Genomic DNA, 20,306 nt, shown 5'->3' on the forward strand with positions numbered 1-20,306 from the left:
AATGAGTGTCCAGAATATTTGTTGGAGTTCAAGCCGAGTCGCGTCAATAACAGGCGTACATACACCATGAATTTAGAAGTGGTGAGGATAGCCCCGTGAAGTGACAGGAGAGGGAGTGAAGTGTGAGTTGGTACAGTAAGTAGGTAGGCATCAAAAACTTTCACTGGGCACCATAAATTGTCGGTGGGGTAGTATGGGATATGAACGGGCTGACCCATCTGATTAGTTTTGGTTGTGGGTAGGCTCAGAAGGTAACGGTCTTGCTGTTTGTTGAGGTATGAGGTGCAAAGGCAACCTTGACCATTATGTTGGCCCCCTAATAGTGGATTCTCGTGGTCTGAGAAAGTCGTAGAAAGCCAAGTATATGGCTGTTTTGATGATGGAGTTAGTAAGAGATTGAATGGTGCTGTATATAGTAAGTCTGACATATGTTTGAACAATTGCATGTCAATTGGTAATCTACGTTGTGGGGTAAGACTGTTGGCCTTGGATATGCCCTTAAATATGGTCTTGATGGGGTAGGCTGTGAGGAAGCTTGGATTGTTCGGAAAAGCTGAGAACATGTGGTGTTGCATTCTGGTCTAACTTAATGGTTTTATGAGATAGCTTCAAGTTGAGGTGGCAAAAAGTGGCGAAAGCCACCAAGGTTGTTATGTCGAACCAGTTGGCCAGGAAGTGTTCTGTCATGAACCTTTGGTACAAGAAAAACGCCCTGTCGTATGCGCTGTGTGTGTTTTTGCATAGGGCAAGTTTTGTCAAAACTTTACTATGGTGTAGTAAATCATCTAGTTCATAATTAGATCTTGGAGCAGGGGGCGGTCGTGGCCAGTAGTGAAGCGGTAGGTAGGGACATTCTGAATGCCTAAAATTGGAAATGAGATAACCGGTCTGCAGCAGTGTTAAAAATGCCTGGTACATGGTAGCCTAACAGGTAAAACTAGTGACAGGCTGCCAACCACATCAGTTTCCTAATAAACCTCATTATCATTAATGAGGATGAGTGGCCTTTATTGATGATGTGGCAGATTACCAAGTTGTCTGAAAAGCATCGCACCCCATGTCACTGCTGCTGCTACTATAGATTAAACCTCAAACAGTGCTGAGTTCTTGCAGAACCCCTCTATGTGTCGCACTTCCTGTGGACAACTACCCAAAAGCCATTTGTTTCCAAAAATGGCCGCTAAATCAGTGGGTGCTGCCGCGTCCATCCAAATAGTAGGGGAGTCTATGGATACTTGTGGGAGGAACATGCTTCTCCCGTTCCAATTTGAGAGAAACATGTTCCACATATGGCCTGATGGTCAAGGGACATACGGCAAGCAATCATTGTGTGGAGGTTGGCGTTGTTTGTGCCACTCGTGCCTTCCCCAGCGTCTGTATTTTCAGTATTGGTTTGCATCAGCCTTAACAGCTGTCAGTAGCTGGGAAAGGGATGCTGCGTCTGTGTAGCTTGGCTGTGATGTGGGGAACAGTCCATGATCTTATGGACACTGGGCTACCGGTGTCTCCCTTGCATGTGGGGGTAGCGGACCTGGCCGGAGTACTGGGGATTGAGATATCGTCTCCATCTAACGAAACAAAACCTGGGACATACTGAAATATAGGAATCATATGCTTAGGATGAGGACATATAATGGCATGCTAGCTAGTGCCAAGAGGCGAAAAAATCACTAGGTTGGTGACAAGTGAGTTCCTACTAGTTGCCAAGTGGCTTGAAAGGCTCTACCTATGAATTGGCGCAAGGGGTATCCTGCGTGGTGTTGGCCTCTCGGTGAACATATAACCAACTGGTGTGTTGGTGTGATGAGTGAGGCCCTTTCTATGCACAAGCAAGTCGGCTAGCTATGCCTTGGCACATGAGGCATATTACCTCTTGCGTGGAGGATGGGTGTTGGCCTCGCGGGATCACTATGTCTATGGTGGAGAGTGCCTGGACAAAATTACCTAGTTGGCCTCTACACGAACCTTTTCAGCCAGCTACCTTATTAATCTTAACCCTGAGAAATGGAGCGGGAGCAACGTACCTGTCAGTCAAGTGTCTGCTTGTATATGCCTCGTGGTAATCTGAGCTTCCTGCTAAGAAGGGAGGCCTAAACAACAAGGTGAACAATACAATAGAAGGAAGGGGGTAATTATATACATGTTTGTATGGAATACCAAGTCCTGCTGAAAGCCTCAACCATACGTAGTCTTTGAATCGCCTACCGCCTACCTACCTATGACTTTAAGGTGACGTGTCAAGCTTGTCTTAGCTTGAATTAGGGACAAGGTTTTGATGACAAAATGTAAATGTAATATGGACTGACAGTGAGAAATAAATATACCCAATGGGATGAAATAACAGTAGGGCTGCGTCACATACAAGGGAGCGACTTATTAAATGAAACTGAAAAGATATAACTGGTATGTGAGCGCTCCAATTAATTATGCAGATCTACATAAAAATCAAGATGAAAATATCAATAAACTTAAAAATGACCAATCTCGCCGAGATCACCACAATAACCACCATAAACCACAATTGAATGTACTGGGTGAGTCTTATCTGAATCAGAATACTCTACACATATATATAAGAGTATAACAAAATATCATTTATTGTATAATAAACTAATCATAAAAAATGAAACAACATCTCAAAACGTCCAGTATCAGATGTAATCGTGATGAATAGTAAGGGGCCCCTTATTCATATTCTTGTCAACAAAGGACTGATGTAAAAAATCCGAGATGTGCACATTAGCATAAAAACTATATGTGAACTCAAAAAAGTTCAAGCAGTAGGCTCCAGTCCAGTCCGTGAAAAAAAATATATAAGTGGATAAACGGATAGTGCCCAGACGACCAAGCCGTCTTACGGAGAGGGAGCTCAAACACCAGCCAAACACCCTGGTCAAGACTAAGAGGGAAGCGATAGGGATGGCCCCAAAGGTGAAAAATCACATCCAGATATGGAAAACTATGGGGATATCACTTCAACAACTTACCCTATCCGTCCGACCATCGGGTGAGAAACTGGGAGCACATAAACTCCAAACCGTGAGGGCTGCAGGAAAAAGGCCGTTCTCGCCAGGTCGCTTGCCGAAAATCAATGGCGGGTCGTAAAGGACGAATCGGCTGGGAAGTTCAAATCCGTCGGCGGTGTGGTGAGGTAGCAGACAGCACGTCTACGCGTTTCGTCCTAGCTGGAGGACTTTTTCAAGACAATGTCTGCTGTCTAAGAGCCGGGTTTATATACCCACTCTTAATTGATTCATAGAATGGTCATGATTGTTAATTGATTCATAGAATGGTCATGATTGTTAATTGATAAACTGAGATCATTACAGATCTAAAGTAAATGGTCATAATTGTTAATTGATAAACTGAGATCATTACCGATCTAAAATAAAATATGCTGCAAGTGGATAGAAAAACACAAAATATAATAAATGAAAACATATATCCTTATTAGGACAATCTCATATTATTAACATCGAAAAATTTTATATATATAGACATAAAATAAAGATTAAAAATATATTTTTATTTTTACTTTTATTTTTACTAATAAAGTATTTCAATCTCAAGTTTAACAGAGATAATTAATCAATCTTGATTTGTGAGCCTTTTTTTAAAAATAATAATAATGATAATATAGTAAGGTTTTGATGAGCCAAGCTTGTCTAAGCTTGGGGTCTTGAATCTGTAACATATGTCAAAAGTGTCATTGTGGTTCATTGACTGCCTATTCAGTACAGTCTTGAACCTTGCATACACATATGCTCCTGATAAGTGAGGTTGCAGTAAAATACAACATTAAGAAATGCTTAAACGTAACATGATGCATGTACCGATAAGTAGGAACACAAAACTTGAGACCTCTGGTATAGGTCAATGAATCACGCAAAGCTGACCTAGAGATCAAAATGACAAATACTGAGTGAAATAGACAAACGAATGCCATGTTCCAGGCCTAACATATTAGCCAATCACACTGAATGTAGGCACTAATATCCTACAAGGAAAAAAAACCAATGTGTGCTGGCACTCAATTAAGTGTTAGGTGCCGGTATTCGAGGTATAACCCCACAAATAACCTCCAATAAATATCATACAAAAATATGAATACCGCACTCAATAAATGATGTTAAGTAATAATTAAACCTATGCTCAAATTCATAGTATTTATTGAAAAGCTTGTAAGAATAATTCATAAAGTTAACGGTATTTCATCAAAGTAACACATAATTCATCTTATATACACCAACTATGTACAAACATCTATCTAGACACAGTATCCTCCTATGTGTAATGAGTAGTTCAATAAGCTCAAAAAATGAAAAATAATGAAACGAAATGAACAAAAGAGAAAAAATGAAAAAATATATTTGAAAAAATATAGAAAATCTATATTGAAAAAATGAGAAAAAGAGAAAAAAAGAAAAAAGGAAAAAAATGAAAAAATGAAAAATATGAAATAAAATACAAAAAATGAGAGAAATGGAAAAAATGAAAAAATATACAGAATGCTAAAGTCCTGATAAATAAGAGTCCAGTATATAGTGCACTATATGTTTGCCCACTATCTGTGGGTTGGTCTCACCAATGTCGTCTACTTCTTTATGTAGTATCCTGTAGGAAGATGCTGTAGTCTGTGAGAGATGGTCTGAATGGAAGGGATGGAACAAATTCCTGATAGTAGGAAGAGTGATCGCCACCCTGTATCCGCTGGTGGCTGGTCAAACCTGTTTTGATGAATGAAGTTAATCAGCAGTATCAGGCTCTGTTAGAAGCGAATTGAAGTCACTCGTAGGGCTTTCCTTGTGAATGGGCATGGGCTGTATGGGCTGTATTCATCAAAACAGGTTTGACCAGCCACCAGCGGATACAGGGTGGCGATCACTCTTCCTACTATCAGGAATTTGTTCCATCCCTTCCATTCAGACCATCTCTCACAGACTACAGCATCTTCCTACAGGATACTACATAAAGAAGTAGACGACATTGGTGAGACCAACCCACAGATAGTGGGCAAACATATAGTGCACTATATACTGGACTCTTATTTATCAGGACTTTAGCATTCTGTATATTTTTTCATTTTTTCCATTTCTCTCATTTTTTGTATTTTATTTCATATTTTTCATTTTTTCATTTTTTTCCTTTTTTCTTTTTTTCTCTTTTTCTCATTTTTTCAATATAGATTTTCTATATTTTTTCAAATATATTTTTTCATTTTTTCTCTTTTGTTCATTTCGTTTCATTATTTTTCATTTTTTGAGCTTATTGAACTACTCATTACACATAGGAGGATACTGTGTCTAGATAGATGTTTATCCTACAAGGAACCCTGTTACTATACAGAAATGTCTATTACATGCAACAGTACCATAACTGCAATCTGTAAATATCCTAACAAGGGCACCAGGTGGCGATATGCCAGTCTGTAACTGATACCAGGTGTAAGAAAAGTCTGAACCTGCTTAAAAGTCTGAAACCTAATGTGAGGCTTAAAATTCAGAGGGAGCCTGCTAAGATAGGAGATGATTACATGGCCACCCAATAAAACCCTGTTTACCCTAGGAGTTTAACACTAGTATCCAGGTTTTATAACCAGAAACATGTACATAGCACAGAGGGAAACTCTTACGATTATTGATAGCAATTTCTAAGTTTGCTTTATAAAGTATTCACTAATAATTCCAGTGATACTTGACATATCTTTGCGTGTGCATAGTACAAAACAGAGATAAAATTAAATGCATGCACAAACAAAACAATATCTATATTGTATACATATATCACCTATCTGTATCTTTCTTAAGTATGGACTGTTGTGATGGATTAGTGTGATTCCCGCTATGTGGCCTCAGTGGTGGCTAAGAGTGATGAGAGTGGCATTCCTGATGTGAGCTTCTCTGCCGGCCTGATGGGAAGAGGCAGGCAGAGATACTGTCCCTAACAGGCCGAGGTAGACCGCAGGTGTCTATAGAGGGAGCCTAACACAGTTCCAAGTGACCGACAGCCAGAACCAAAATCCGCATGTCATTATTACAGCGTGATCTAACCCTGGATCTGGGATTTTTTCCTAGTCGGTCGACAACCTTCGTAGATCATCTATGTAGAGGATTCACCTTACTAGGTCACCTGGAGCTTAAATTTTTACCCTACGTTCAAGATGTTCTTGACGCTGTGGCCGGTGGGGTGTCGGAAAACTTACCTGGAGGTTATGCAGCCACTACGTTCTCTGGACCGTTCACTTTGTTCTTTCCTTTCAACGCTCCCCATCTACTGTTGTCCATTCCTACATTGGCGAGATGGGTTTCATGTCTACTATATTGGCTGGTGTCAACATGTCGTTTGTTGCATCCCACTTGGCACACGGGAGTTTGACATCCAAGGCCTCGGAGAGCGGTTGTCGTTTGGAGGATACATTCCGGGCTGTTGTCTAGTGGCGAGTGTTGAGTTTTGTGACTCTTTATTCCAGGCCGATTGATCGCATTGCATCTCATACGGTGGCTCAGCTTTGAACTTGCATAATAGGAGCCTCCGTGTCTTTAATAAAATTCCCAGATTTTACTATTAACATGACGTAAATTCATGATTTTATTAAAGACATGGAGGCGAGTATTATTCCCGCCCACCCTCCCGGTGTTGGGTTTCGGATGAGATGCTGTTGGACTTTCAGGTATTTGGCAATCCAGTCTGTTTGTTGTATGCGTTTATTGTGTATATTTACTGAAGACGTTTCAATTTTCCATGGTTTGGTTCTAATGGTAATTTTCTCTATTATAGGTTTGAGTTCCTAGACTGCTCCTGACGAATTTATTTGGTGAGTTTCAGTTTCGAGTTTGGATTTTACCATATTTCTCTCTTTTTTGTAGCTTGAAGTTCGGTTTGTTGCCGTCTCCTGTTCTTACCGGTGTGTGACGTCAGTATCTGTTTTTCCTGGTCTTCGGATCGCAAGAAAGAGGGGGACTGTGGGAGACACTGTTTTGTGATTGGTTGCCTGTGTGCCTATGCAGTTTTTTCTTTAATTTTGATATATTTATATTTCTCTATCTTTGCTGCTGAGAGTAATAAAGAAAGAGATATGCATAATACTCGCCTCCGTGTCTTTAATAAAATCATGACTTTATGTCATGTTAATAGTAAAATTTGGAAATTGTTTACTATTCCAACTTCTGAAACAGTGAAGTGGTGCTTATCTAATTATTGTGACACCTCTAAGAATAAATCATATATAAGAGCACCCATCAAATTCACAAATACGTTGATCATGAAGATCTATCATATGTAGCCAGTTTTAAAAGACATATTGTGTATATTATTCATAATAATTATTCAAAGTAAAGCTTGTATCAACTATGAATATTTTATTTCCACTTTCTTTATTAATGCAATCCCTCTTCCTTTTATTTTTCCACCTTCTTTACCTTAATTTGACCTTAGCGGATAATTAAAAAAAAAATTGCTTTCTTTTTTTTTCCCCCTTTCCTTCCCATTTAAATGTAATGTGCGTTAAGGTCTGCAATCTAGAAAGTTTTAGCAAACCTCTAATAAACAAAAAATAATATGATAATAATATTTAAACCACATTATGTGTAATATTATCAAGTATTCAAATTGTATATTTGAGTCTCATTCTTATTTAGTGATATAAAGAGTGATTATCATAAGTTATGACACCCTAACAACAAATAGTGACTATGTTTAAAAACATTTAACAGTAGATATATCGAATTTGCATTTAGTGTGCTGTTTATTTATTACTTATACCTTAGATTTAAATAAATATGTTTCTTAAATAGATGCTTTTAAATAGATGTTTTTCAAATGTGATATCTTTCAAATTTGATGTCTTTTAAATATGATGATTTTTAAATATACTATTTTTCAAATAAAGTTGATGGATATGATTAGTTTATCAATGTGGATGTATTTTCCTAAGATTTGATTAAGTTTACACTCTGTAATATACTTTGAAGATTTTAGTATGTTTGCCATTAGAAGTTTGCCAAATCAAGTGGTCTGGCAATGTCTAATGTCCTCGGGCACAAAGTAACAATAATGTTTTTCTGCGTGTCAGGCTGAACGTGCGCGCATGCGCGGTAACGTGCTTCGTCACTTTTGCCGCAATGCGCACACGAAACGAGCTGAGCGAAAATGAAGATTTAAAAAGCTGGAACAGCTGAGGACATACAGCTCTCGAAAAAGTCCTTTGGACGAAACGCGTCGAGCAGAGATACCTGTCATCACCTCCCTAAAGACTCCATCATCTCCTTGCCTGGCTGATCATTTCAAGAGGCATTGACATTGGAACTACATTTAAAGGGATTTTAACCCATGAGAGGTTGACAAGCGTTTTTGCACAACTAGACATAAGTCTCTTTGTGCCATCTTCTTTGTGAGTGTGTATTTTTATTGTCATTTTGGATGTTTTCTGTCATTAAATACTTCACTATGTATGTTTTTATTCCTCTTTTCATATGATCACCATGCAATATATATGGTAAATATACGCACGACTTGTGATTGTGGCGCCCCCACTGGTATATGTCTTTGTACTATACTTCTGGTATACTTGTATAAATTTTTGGGAATTGGGAGTGATCCCTTATTTGGAGTGGCTGTCCTGCACTATTTATGCACTTTATCCCATACACCGTTTTGATATTTTAGGATGATACATTTTTAAACCACATTGTGAAAAACACCAATTGTTTACTATTCCAACTTTTTAAACAGTGAAGTGGTGCTTATCTAGTTATTGTGACACCTCTAATAATAAATCATATATAAAAGCACCCATCAAATTCACATATACGTTGATCATGAAGATCTATCATATATAACCAGTTTTAAAAGACATATTGTGTATATTATTCATAATAATTATGCAAAGTATTGCCTGGATCAACTATAAATATTTTGTTTCCACTTTCTTTATTGATGCTTTTATATTTCCACCTTCTCCCTCTCCCTTTTATATTTCCACCTTCTTTACCTTAATTTCAGCTTAGCAGAAAAAAAAAATTCTATTTACATTTCATCTATCTATTCTAATTTTTTTTTAATTGCATCCATTCCACAAGTTTCTCATTTGAATCAAATGTCTACCTTTTATCCTCATGAGTTAAACTTATTTTTAAGGGATATAGCCATTTATATTTGATCTCATGCTTTCTTAATATTTGAGTAGCCATAGTAAAAGTTTTTCTTTCTGTCTTGTATCGTATGATATATCTTGAAAGACTTTTATATTACGGAAACGATCCGAATTTGGCTGTTTTTCCCTTCTGGTTTTTAGAACTAATTCCTTGAAATCATGAGAATAAAAACATGCACTTATATCTCTTGGACTATCTGACGGAATTGTTTTCGGTTTGTATATTCTGTGGCATTGTTCTATTAATTGATCATGATCGTTTAATGAAATTCCCAGAGCGGTGAAATAATCTTTCAAAACTTGTTTTATGTCTTCATGTCTTCCCCCTTACACAAAATTTCTGAAACTAAGATTTTTTCGTCTGCTGCGGTCTTCCAAATCATTTAATTTAAGTTCAAGATCTAACATCCTGCGTTGTTATTTATTGCTTTCGTCTTTTAAATTGTTTACACAAAAATTAATTTCCTTTACTTGGTCTTCAAACTTCTGTAACTTCCCCGCTAATACATTTATTTCATGCTTAATTTCCACTTTGATCTCATCTGCCATAACGGCCAGTTCCTTTTTTATATTCTCCAAATTAGCACTCAAACCTAATTGTAATTTTGCTGTTGTAATAGGTTCTTTAACAGAAATATGTTTTCTAGCATCTAGCTCTAGACTCTCTAGGCTTGTGGTTGTGTCGTCCATAGAGGGTTTAGTGGTATTTTGTGTATCTCTTTTTTGGTGAGGTGAAAAATACGTGGGGAGTGTTTTGTCTTGTGTATTATCTTTCTTCTCCTTTCGCGTAATAGATTTGGGATCATGGGATTTTTTAGAAGTCATATTTTAATTGACTTATTGTATTTTCCAACAAGGGCAGTGTTTAAAGGGCAATCCTTTTCTCTTTACTTTCCCTTTTTTCCCCTTCTTTTCCTTCTTTCTTCCTCTTTTTGTCCTTTTTTTCCCCCCTTTTTTTGCCTTTATATTTTTTCTCCCCTTTCTTTTTGCTTTTTTTTTCCTCCTTTCTTCTTCTCTTTTTCTCTTCCCCTTTCTCTCTTCTCTTTTCTTTTTTTTTTTTTACGTAGATATAAATTTAGAGTTGCATTGTATTGGACATTATATACACTGCTGTTTCAAACTGTATTAAACAGGCCTTTTGTAGAAAGAAAAAATAGAGAGCTTAACCTGTATTCAGAATTCAGCGTTTGACTTTTGTGACATGGTGAGAGGTAAACAGTACCTTATCCAGTCAGAAGGATTTTTTTAAAAAAAAATTTGCCTTTACCTTTGGGAATTGTCCAATATCAGCATTCCCCTCTATCGGTCGAACCAAGTCCACTGAAGACCACCAGAGAGAAATGTATATCTCCTGACGTACAGCAGGAACAATCACCTCAGGCACCACAAGCAGCCTGCGCCCAGCATGAGGAGAAAGCGTAGCCGCGGCAGAAAGACCTAGAAGATTCTTTAATGTCGAAATGTCGAAATCACATTTCTTCTCAGGGAAGATAAATTAGTGAAAGATTAGTCAATTATGACTGGAACACGTCAAATATTTTCTGAGGAAATGGACGGTCACATCGAAAGATTAGCCTTGTTCATGATCCTCCGAAGAGGGATTTCCATGCACTCAAACTCCCCATAGGGACCGCACCTCCTCTTCCATCACAACGGCTTCAACACGTCAGCACGTCAGCACGTCATGACGCAGGCCCCCCAGCAAACTCCTATCTTAATGTTACAATACGTTTTCAGAATTGGGCAATGAGGTTAAACCAAATCATATTATAAAATGGGAAGAGGAGTTGGGTAAATCCTTTCCTCTTTCCCAATGGTTACAAACTATTAAGATAACTAAAACAGCATCCCATAGCCTCTCTCATTGGGAAGCATTTGTTAAAATATTTATGAGATGGTACTTTGTAGCTCTTAGATTGGCACATATGCATGCTCAGAGATCACCATTATGCTGGAGATGTTTATGCGAGACAAGGTGCTTACAACACATTTTTTGGGGAGTGTTCAAGGTTAAAGCAGTTTTTAAAACTATTAGTAAAGTGATAAATAGAATTGTAAAAAAGGAAAAACCTCCCTTTCAGCCAGAATGCTATTTACTTCATTTAATCCCTTCTTTAGCTGATTTGCCACATAGGGTTGTGATTCTTAACCTTTTGGTGGCTGCGAAAATTAGTATTGCGGCTCAATGGAAAAAAAAGAGAGAGAGAGAGAGAGAGAGAGAGAGGAAGGAAGGATAAGAAAGGAAGGAGTGAGAAGGGGGAGAGAAAGGGGAAAAATAGAGAAAAAGAATAGGAAGATGGAAAGATAAAGAAGAAAAAATAAAAGTATATATGTGCATGTGCATGCGCATGTATGTAGGTATATGTAGATGTATGCGTATGCATGCATATGTGTATGTATGAATGTATATAAGTAGATATGATGGTTAAGCCTGAGTATAAGAAGGATTTCAATGTAAAAGGATAAGAGCTGGAAGGATGAATATAAATAGGACAAAGTCAAATTAAAGACGTGTACAACTGGAGGCATAGGGATGTGTTTTTTTGTGTTTTTTTTTTTGTTTGATAATCAAGTGTATTATGCAAGAGAATATTAATTCTATGTTTTGGTGTTTATTTCTTTGCTTGTTTGTTTGTTTATTGTATTTTCTCTGAACTGGAGAAATGTATTTACATTTATTGTAAAGAAAAAGAATTAATAAAAATGAAATATTGAAAAAAAATGTCTCAAAATTTTACACTGATATGTAGTTTAGCTAATCTGACCCGAAATTTAACATTCACCTTTAAGTCATTTTGAATTCCTGATAATTCTCATTTTGGTGACTAGCCTTAATAATGCAAATTTTCTTTATAAAAACATACATACATAGATATGAAACAATATCTTAGACACTTACCTTTCATGAGTTTTGGAAACAATTCAATCCACTGGCGGATAGTTGAATCTCCCATGAGGTAAATCATTTTTCCAGACAAGCACTCGTTGATTTGAGACAATGGTTCATATGAAGAAAGATTGCAGAATAAAGAGTGCCAAACATTGTTTAAGAAATAGCCACCTGGAAATGGTGGAGACATCCCAATTCTACATTTTGGCTTTACTTCAATTGTACTGTTTCCTGAAACATGAACACGTAAAAAAAATACCAGGTGCAAAATACAGTTTGACTTTTCACTTAGATGTTCTATGGTTTTAAATATTAACTCACAGATATTTTGTACAGGAAATAATCCTAGTGGATGGCACTCCTGGCACTAAACCCCTACAGCATGCTGCAGGTTGTTTTTTTATTTTGGAGGGGTGAAGGGGGGGGGGATTATTTACAATATTTGGTGGCACATATATGATGCTAAGTCTGCATCCAGGATAAAATGCTTCATATTGGGAGCATGTCATTGGAATTTGTGTCTTGTACCATTTTGATATTTAATATATAAAAGTGAACTGTGTATAATGGGAATTTATATGCTTTTCATTCAGAATATGTAGTTGGAAGCATCTGTTTTTTTCATCACTGGTTTAAAAAAAAAAAAAGAGCTGAATGTGACAATAATACCATTAGCCTCAATGAGTCACATTCACATGAGCACATCATTGGGCATATGAGCAAGGTGAAAAGAAGATTTGCAACAGGGTTGATGTTCCAGGAGGGATAATCCAAATGGCAAATGATTTAGGTAAACTACAAAAATGGTCAAAGCTGTGGCAGCTGACATTTAATGTGGATAAGTGCAAGATAATACATATTGAGTATAAAAAAAACCAAGGGCAGAGTATAGAACATTTCATACACACTAACCTCAACATCTGAAGGAAGGGACTTAGGAGTAATTATTTCAGATGACTTAAAGATAGGCAGGCAATGTAATAGAGCGACAGGAACTGTCAGCAGAATGATTGGTTGTATAGAGAAAGGTATTAGCATAAGCAGGAGGGAAGTGCTCATGCCATTGTATCAAAGATCTCCCTCACCGGCCTCCTGGCAGTTTGTTAATGGAGCGGGAAGAAGCTAGGACCCGGAAGCCTGCTGGACAGGAGGAAGATCCAGGAGGCTGTGATCCTCCCGCAGGTATGCAGGTTGGCGCGTTGCCACGCGTTACCATGGCAACGCTCTGACAGGGCTCTGCTTACGGTAAGAAAATAATGAAATCAGGCACCAGTCGGAGGAGCTGCAGGCTAAAGTGCATGCAAAACTAATGGACCACCAAGGATTGCAGTGATCTGTCCTCTCCTTCCAGGCCAGAGGTAAGAAGGATGGGGAGGGAGGGGGGAAGGGGGGGGCAGGGACTGGGGGGTTGTGCATAACATTTTCTTTTCCTCTTTTTAAGTTAAAAAAAAATGATTTTCTCCCAAATCCCCCACCACAATATAGACCCCTGACACACACTACACCACCTCACACACATACTGCACCCCCAAACACACACACACAGAACCCCTCACACACACACAGCACTCCACAAGCAAACACACAGCACTCCTCATGCAAACACACACCTCACACACACTCTGGACCCCTCTCACAAACACAGCATTCCTCACACACATACTGCACCCTGTCACACAGACACACAGCATCCCTCACACAAACACACTGCACACCCTCACTACACCCCCTCACACACACACATACACACACACAGAACCCCTCGCACAAACACTTTGCACCCCCCACATACACAGCACCCCCCACTAACACACACTGCGCCCCTCACACACACACACTGCACTCATCTCACACACACTGCACCCCTCTCACACACACTGCACCCCTCCCTCACACACACACACTGCAGCCCTCTCTCACACACACTGCACCCCTCCCTTACACACACACTGCAGCCCTCTCTAACACACACTGCACCCCTCCCTCACACACACACACTGCAGCCCTCTCTCACACACGCACAAACACAATCTGCACCTTTCTCACACACTCTGCACCCCTCACACACACACTGCATGCCACACACTGCATGCCACACACACACTGCACCCCTCACACATACTGCGAGTAGCAACATCATCAATACCAGCTAACATCACACCAAAGAGAAGCAGTTCCAGCCATCACATTAGGAGTGAGTTAATTAAATGTTAGATCAAATACAGTAGGCTAAATTTTAAGTTGATAATTTTGTATGGCCCGCGAATGATGTTTTAAATATCCAAATGGCCCTTGGCAGATAAAAGGTTCCCCACCCCTCAGGAAACATTACTTTACAAAAAAGGGTAGTGGATGCATGGAATAGCCTTCCAGTTGAAGTGGTAGAGGTTAACACAGTGAGGGAGTTTAAGCATGGGTGAGATAGGTATAAGGCTATCCTAGAGTTAAGTAAATGCCTACCTATACACATGGCATAATTACCTGTGAAATGTGATCAAGTATATGGAAACAATAAGAGAAACTTGATAAAAAAAGATTGCAGGCGCATGTACATTCAGTAAGCAAACCTTACTAGTGTACTGGTGATGTTACTATGACAAGGACTGGAAGATGCTCCTTTCTTTAAATGTAGTTCGTTGGTTGGACAGTGCAGAATGAGGATTAGTTCCAATTAGTTAGGCTGACAGAAAATTACTTTACAGAGATGGAATAACATTAGGTGTCGGAGGCTGCTGCAGATGGCAGCGAGATGACTTATTCTATGGTCTTGTGGGAGGCGAGTGAGAAGGCTGTACCCTAACAGTCTTATTGGTGGCTCTCAATGCTTACTAAAGGTCAAGCAATCCAAGTTTGCTGTATTGATTATGGTGCCAAGAGTGCCCTGGTCCCCCCATTGTAAGGAGTCAAAGTGTTTTTGAATTAAAGGTTTAACTTCTTGCAAGAGATCCTGCATGACACAGCTCTGCAATTTCCTGAGAGCTGGAGACTTCCTGGCAGGAACGTCTGTTAGCTCATTGGCTGCGACCAATCAGCTGACATTTATTCCATAGTAATAATCCTAAATCATCTTTGCAGAACACCACAAGACAATTCTTGTGGTAATGCCCCAAGAGCCCTAACCTTTTAGGAATAGTCCTTTTAGTCTCCCACCTCAGACATATCATTATCAAACGTGTAAGCAAAATATTTTGTGCCATGTGCACATCAATATAGTTTTTACCTCACTGTTAATCTAATTCATCTGTTGCTTTATCTCTGCAAATATCATTAAACAGAATTAGCCGTAATCATACAGCCTTTCTACATACTATGAAATCATTGGGACATCTGCAATGCTTTATTTTGACATGACATGACGTCTATGGTGTAAGATCATACCAAAATAGATAACCAATGTTTTAGCTTCATATGTATTCTATTAATAATTAAAAAAAAATGGCAAACTTACTCTGACATTTCAAAACAGCAACTTCTTCAACATTTATGCCGATCTCCGCTCCAATCTTTGATCTTTAATTCAATGAAAAAAAAATTACCTCAACATAGACCACATTTTTTTTATTTTTTTTTTATTTTAACTATCCCTACTCTGAATATGACACAATTGAATAAAACTTCAAAAATAACTTGTGAAATGTGTTAACCTATTTTTTGAGGTACTCCATTATCTTTTAAATTTATAGTAAATATTTTGTAAATGATGAATCCAGTTCAGATAATTCAAAGCCAGGTCAAACATGCAAATGGAGAGGAGAAAAACATTGTTCAATTTCTTCTCTTATTGTTATTGCTATATTTTTTTCATATAATTCAATTAAAAAAAAGATATATTATAAAGATGCAATTACACCATAAACAGATCAAGGCATCTTTTTTCTAAATGACCTTCAAATTGCAATATGAAATAAAAACAAAAAATGGATTATAGGAAAGAGGGATAAGTAGGTTCCTAGTGAAGGTCATTTTTCTCCTCCTTTCTCTTTCTTTTCTTTCTCCTTTCTATTTCTCTCTACTTAGTTTCTCCTTCCCTTTTTCTGTCTTCTCTTTTCTCTGCCTTAACTTTTCAATGTAACATTTTTCCTTTCCTCTTCTCTTCCAATCATTACCAAAAATATGATGGACCAATGTTCGAGAAGAGTCTAAGAATGGTCTTCACACCATTGAGCCAACGGAATTAGACTAATTGATATGACAGGTCATGCGTCCCATCATATCTCTCTGTTCTAGATCCTGCAGTACTTTAGAGATAGTGAGCATTTCACAATCTAACAATATCTAATTTTACTGCAGTTAGTATATAAGAAATTAAGAACCTATGTGATATTTGAGGACATGAAGTATACAATGCCAATAACAAAACCTTAATAGTAAATAGAATATTAACACCTTTTATATTTGGAATACTTTTTTGGCAGGGTGGGAGGGGGGTTAAATGAGTGCCAGAATTGTACTAGAAGGGGACCAAACCACCACATATGTGCAACATTCCACAGCCAAGCCAACATACCACATCCAAGCCAACATAAATGAAACTGACAGCATTATTTACTACAGTGGGAATCCAAGGTAAATTCAAGGTGAATTCTAAGTGAATATGAAATTTAAGGCTAGAGTATCTGCATGTTTGCAGCCCATTTGTTTTGACCTTAAATTCGAAATTAATTTTGAATTCACCTTAAATTCTCACTTTAGTGATAAATCCTTGTGAGAATGACATATGTGCACAGGAATAAAATTGTTTTATTAATTTAATTGTGAGCAACACATATAGAAAATTTACAAAGGCTATACTGACTGCTAAGTGCAAAGGACACAGTTTAAAACTGTGATAAACAGGGAGGTAGGATGGAGGCACACATCTGCATGATAGAGTGTTTATCAATATGTGTTAAATGTAAGGATAAAAAAAAACATTAGTAGTGACTGTCCCCATTCAACATTGTGTTTTATTTAACTTTTAGCATGTTTATTTGGAATGACACACAAGGTAATGAAAAATAAAAATGACAACGTATTTTATTTAATTTGTGATTAACTTTAAGTGGCTCTACCAGCCATGTGGCTCTACCAGCTTTAACAATTGCCTATATGCCTAATAGATTGCACTATCCACAGTAGTGTAATGGAGAGAAAATTCTGAGGACGGAATAAGTGAATTTAGGCTTGGAGTGGATAAAGAAAGGGTAGCCGATAGGCCTATGATCATACGTCAAGATGAAAAAGGGGGGAGGGGGAGAAACAGACCTAACATGAAACTTTGGTGTATTTTTTTGGTCATCAGTTTCAACTATGAGGGGATCATTGGATGCTGATAGCAGATTAATGCATTCTAGCATGCCTACGGGGAGTGCTATGATCCCGGTGTGTAAACACTGAGAAAACCTGTGAACTAGACATTCCACCAAGTGAGGGGAAGGGTGAGATCTTAAATAGTACATCAGGCTGTAAATGTGACCTTGGTCAGTCATTGTTTGAGATTCATGTGCCTGCGTTAAAATTATTGCAGATTTGTGCTTTGACCAAAAATACAATGGGCTGTCCAAGTTTATCTTTCAAACCTCCCTGTTCAGGTTTGCCAGAGAAATTTTCGTAAGCAAGGGAAGTAGACAGGTCCGTTTCAGAAGGGCACAAATTAGTGGAATGGGATGTGGATGAATAGATTACATGAGGTTTCAAGCCCGTGAAATGCCGGCAAATCAGCTCTGAATCCAACTGGCTCCAGTAGGTTTGAATATTAAATTGAGCCAGAGCTGCTGCTGCCTTGAGTTGATCATGCATCCCAGAAACAGAATTGCTTGTACCCGAGTAAGTTCCAACTTCTCTGAATTCGGGAAAAAATTAAGATTCTGAAAAAGATTGAACACAAAATGGCCTTGTATCCTGTTGCCTTGTTTTCAGTGACTCTGATCCTGCTTCCTTTGGCCTTGTATCCGGTGGCATTGCATCCTTTTTGACACTGAAGTATATCCTGCATCTCTGAGTCCTTGGTGCCTGTTTGGCCCTGCCAGTATACTCCTATTGGCCTACAAGACTATACTTTATACTCTGCCTGCACCTCCCATGCTATACCTAGGTTTATTGTATTTGGCATTGTATTATTGTAATTGTATGGTTATCCTGTGTCTTTTTTGTTTTGGTTTTCACGATATATTTATTTGTACTCACATTCATTGTGTGCTGTCATTACTCTCTGCAAATTGGGTTCCTGCACTTAAAGGGATATTGCTGTCTCAGGGCAGCACCCCTTCCTACCGTGACATAGCCCAAACAACATGAGGGTTATGCTTAACAAGCCATGGGAATCCAAGTGTAATGGGACAAGAAGGGGCAGCAAGTATCTGGAATGTGATGAGTTTTGGGGAACACACAAACTCAGTGTTTGGGTGATCAACCCCACTTCCCAACACACAGGGTCCACCAGTGCAGCGCTTTAAATATATTTACACTTACCCCTTAATATATGTAGGGGATTTTCTACATGTAAAAAATAAAGATATATATATATATAATAGTGTAGTATATTACTTTACAAATATATCTTAAAGTGAGTGTGTGTACAATAAACATTTTATAGAGCCTTTTTTGTTATCCGCTCTAAACAAAAGGCAAGTCTGGGCCTTTTAGGTGGCACCAGGAGATCTTCTTCTGTGGTTTTTTTCTGCAGCAGCAAAATGGAGATAAAAGCTGAGAAACAGGAACAATCTCGGTGTAGCTAATTTAACAATTAAATAATAAAATATAAAATTGCCTGCTCACCTTGTTTGGAGCCTGTTAGATAACTGGCTCCAACATTTTCACTTAGTGTAAAATTCCTAGGGTGACACTTCCCTGTTGGAACTGGAAATTCAGGATGAAGATAAAAAGGGGGACTTTTAAATTTGAAAAGGTGTAAATTTATTACAAATAAAATAAAAGTTGAAGATACAAATATATTTAAACAATAAGTCCTGGCAAGGCTCCTCCTCTTTTTCGTAATTGACCAATCCTGGGAGGCTTCCCTACAGCTGTTGCTGGTATTTCTCATAATGAGAAGAGTTACGTCCTGGTTGTCCGTGAAACCGGAAGTGATGTCTGGTTTTCAGTCCGTCACGTCACATCCTTTGTAGTTCACTTTTTCTACATGAACCATATTACTCCTCTCAAGATTTTTAGCGATAACTCATTACCGGTTTGTTCCACTCGATTATTCTCATGTATATTTTATTAATATTAAGGTATATGAGAGAGGAAAAGAAAAGGGTATAAGTTTTTTATATATGATCTTCATCAAGAAAATAATTTAATATACATTTAAATTCGTAAATTTGCATCAAAACTTCAATTCCATAGATTTAAAGTGAAAGTATGCACACAATAAAAATACATTCCTAAAAAATATGTCAAAACATTATAAGAAGTTAACTATAGGAAATGGCCTAACTCAAAATCTTCATTTGGACCCATGGGACTGAGGGTATTTAAATTAAAAATCCATCTCATTTCACATTTCCCTAAACGCTGTATGATGTCATGTTCCCTCCAATTTGGTGTCACTTTCTGTATTGCTAAAAAGTTTAAGAATTGTGGATCACAATTATGTTTTTCCTTAAAGTGTCTTGATACACTGTGTTTCTCGTATCCATTTTTAATATTCCTGATGTGTTCATTTAATCTTACATGTAGGGAGTGCTTGGTTCTTCCTACATACCATAACTGGCATGTACAATTAAGCAAATATACAATATTTTTTGAGAAGCCTTTAAACGCTTAGTGCATTTATATTGATGTTTTTTTTTTGTTTTAATTATCTTTATTTAATAATTTTTGTTTTGTACAGTCAGCCAATATATTAGATGATATTCGTTAAACATATCAAAAGCATTTGTGGATTTTGGTTTTAGTTTACATCATATTCAAATCACAAATGTATTGTCCTGTTATAAAAAATATCGTAAAAAAATACATCATAAAGCGTACTTTGACTGACTTACTAAAAAATAAATACATCTTTCACACATTCATTCATACTTTCAGACTGAGAGATAGATCCATCCCAGCTAGTTATCATCAGTCAGGAGTAAAAAAGAAAAAAAACATAGTAATTGTGCATATTGTTACTTCAGTATGGGCAGGGATTTAGTAAGCGGGGAGGCCATATTGTTTAGGGTGAACATCATTGAGTCTTGAATTGTTTTCCATTGATATCGATGACTATCTATGATCGTTCCTTTAAGCAAAATAAGTATTATAATCCTATCCAATAAAACATCTTGATGAGGGACAACT

General features: G+C 37.7%; 1 protein-coding gene across 1 annotated transcript in view; it reads right to left on the minus strand.

The window, feature by feature from the left end:
- Positions 1 to 20,306, minus strand: part of LOC134568671 (NXPE family member 1-like) — a 109,371-nt gene that overhangs the window by 15,814 nt on the left and 73,251 nt on the right. Inside the window, exons 4-5 of the mRNA XM_063427321.1 lie at positions 15,490 to 15,551; positions 12,051 to 12,272 (exon numbers count right to left, since the gene is read on the minus strand). Of these exons, the coding sequence (XP_063283391.1) occupies positions 12,051 to 12,272; positions 15,490 to 15,551 (284 nt within the window). The remainder of the gene's footprint in view (positions 1 to 12,050; positions 12,273 to 15,489; positions 15,552 to 20,306) is intronic.

This window comes from Pelobates fuscus, chromosome 7, assembly GCF_036172605.1.
Source record: "Pelobates fuscus isolate aPelFus1 chromosome 7, aPelFus1.pri, whole genome shotgun sequence".
NCBI lineage: Eukaryota > Metazoa > Chordata > Amphibia > Anura > Pelobatidae > Pelobates > Pelobates fuscus.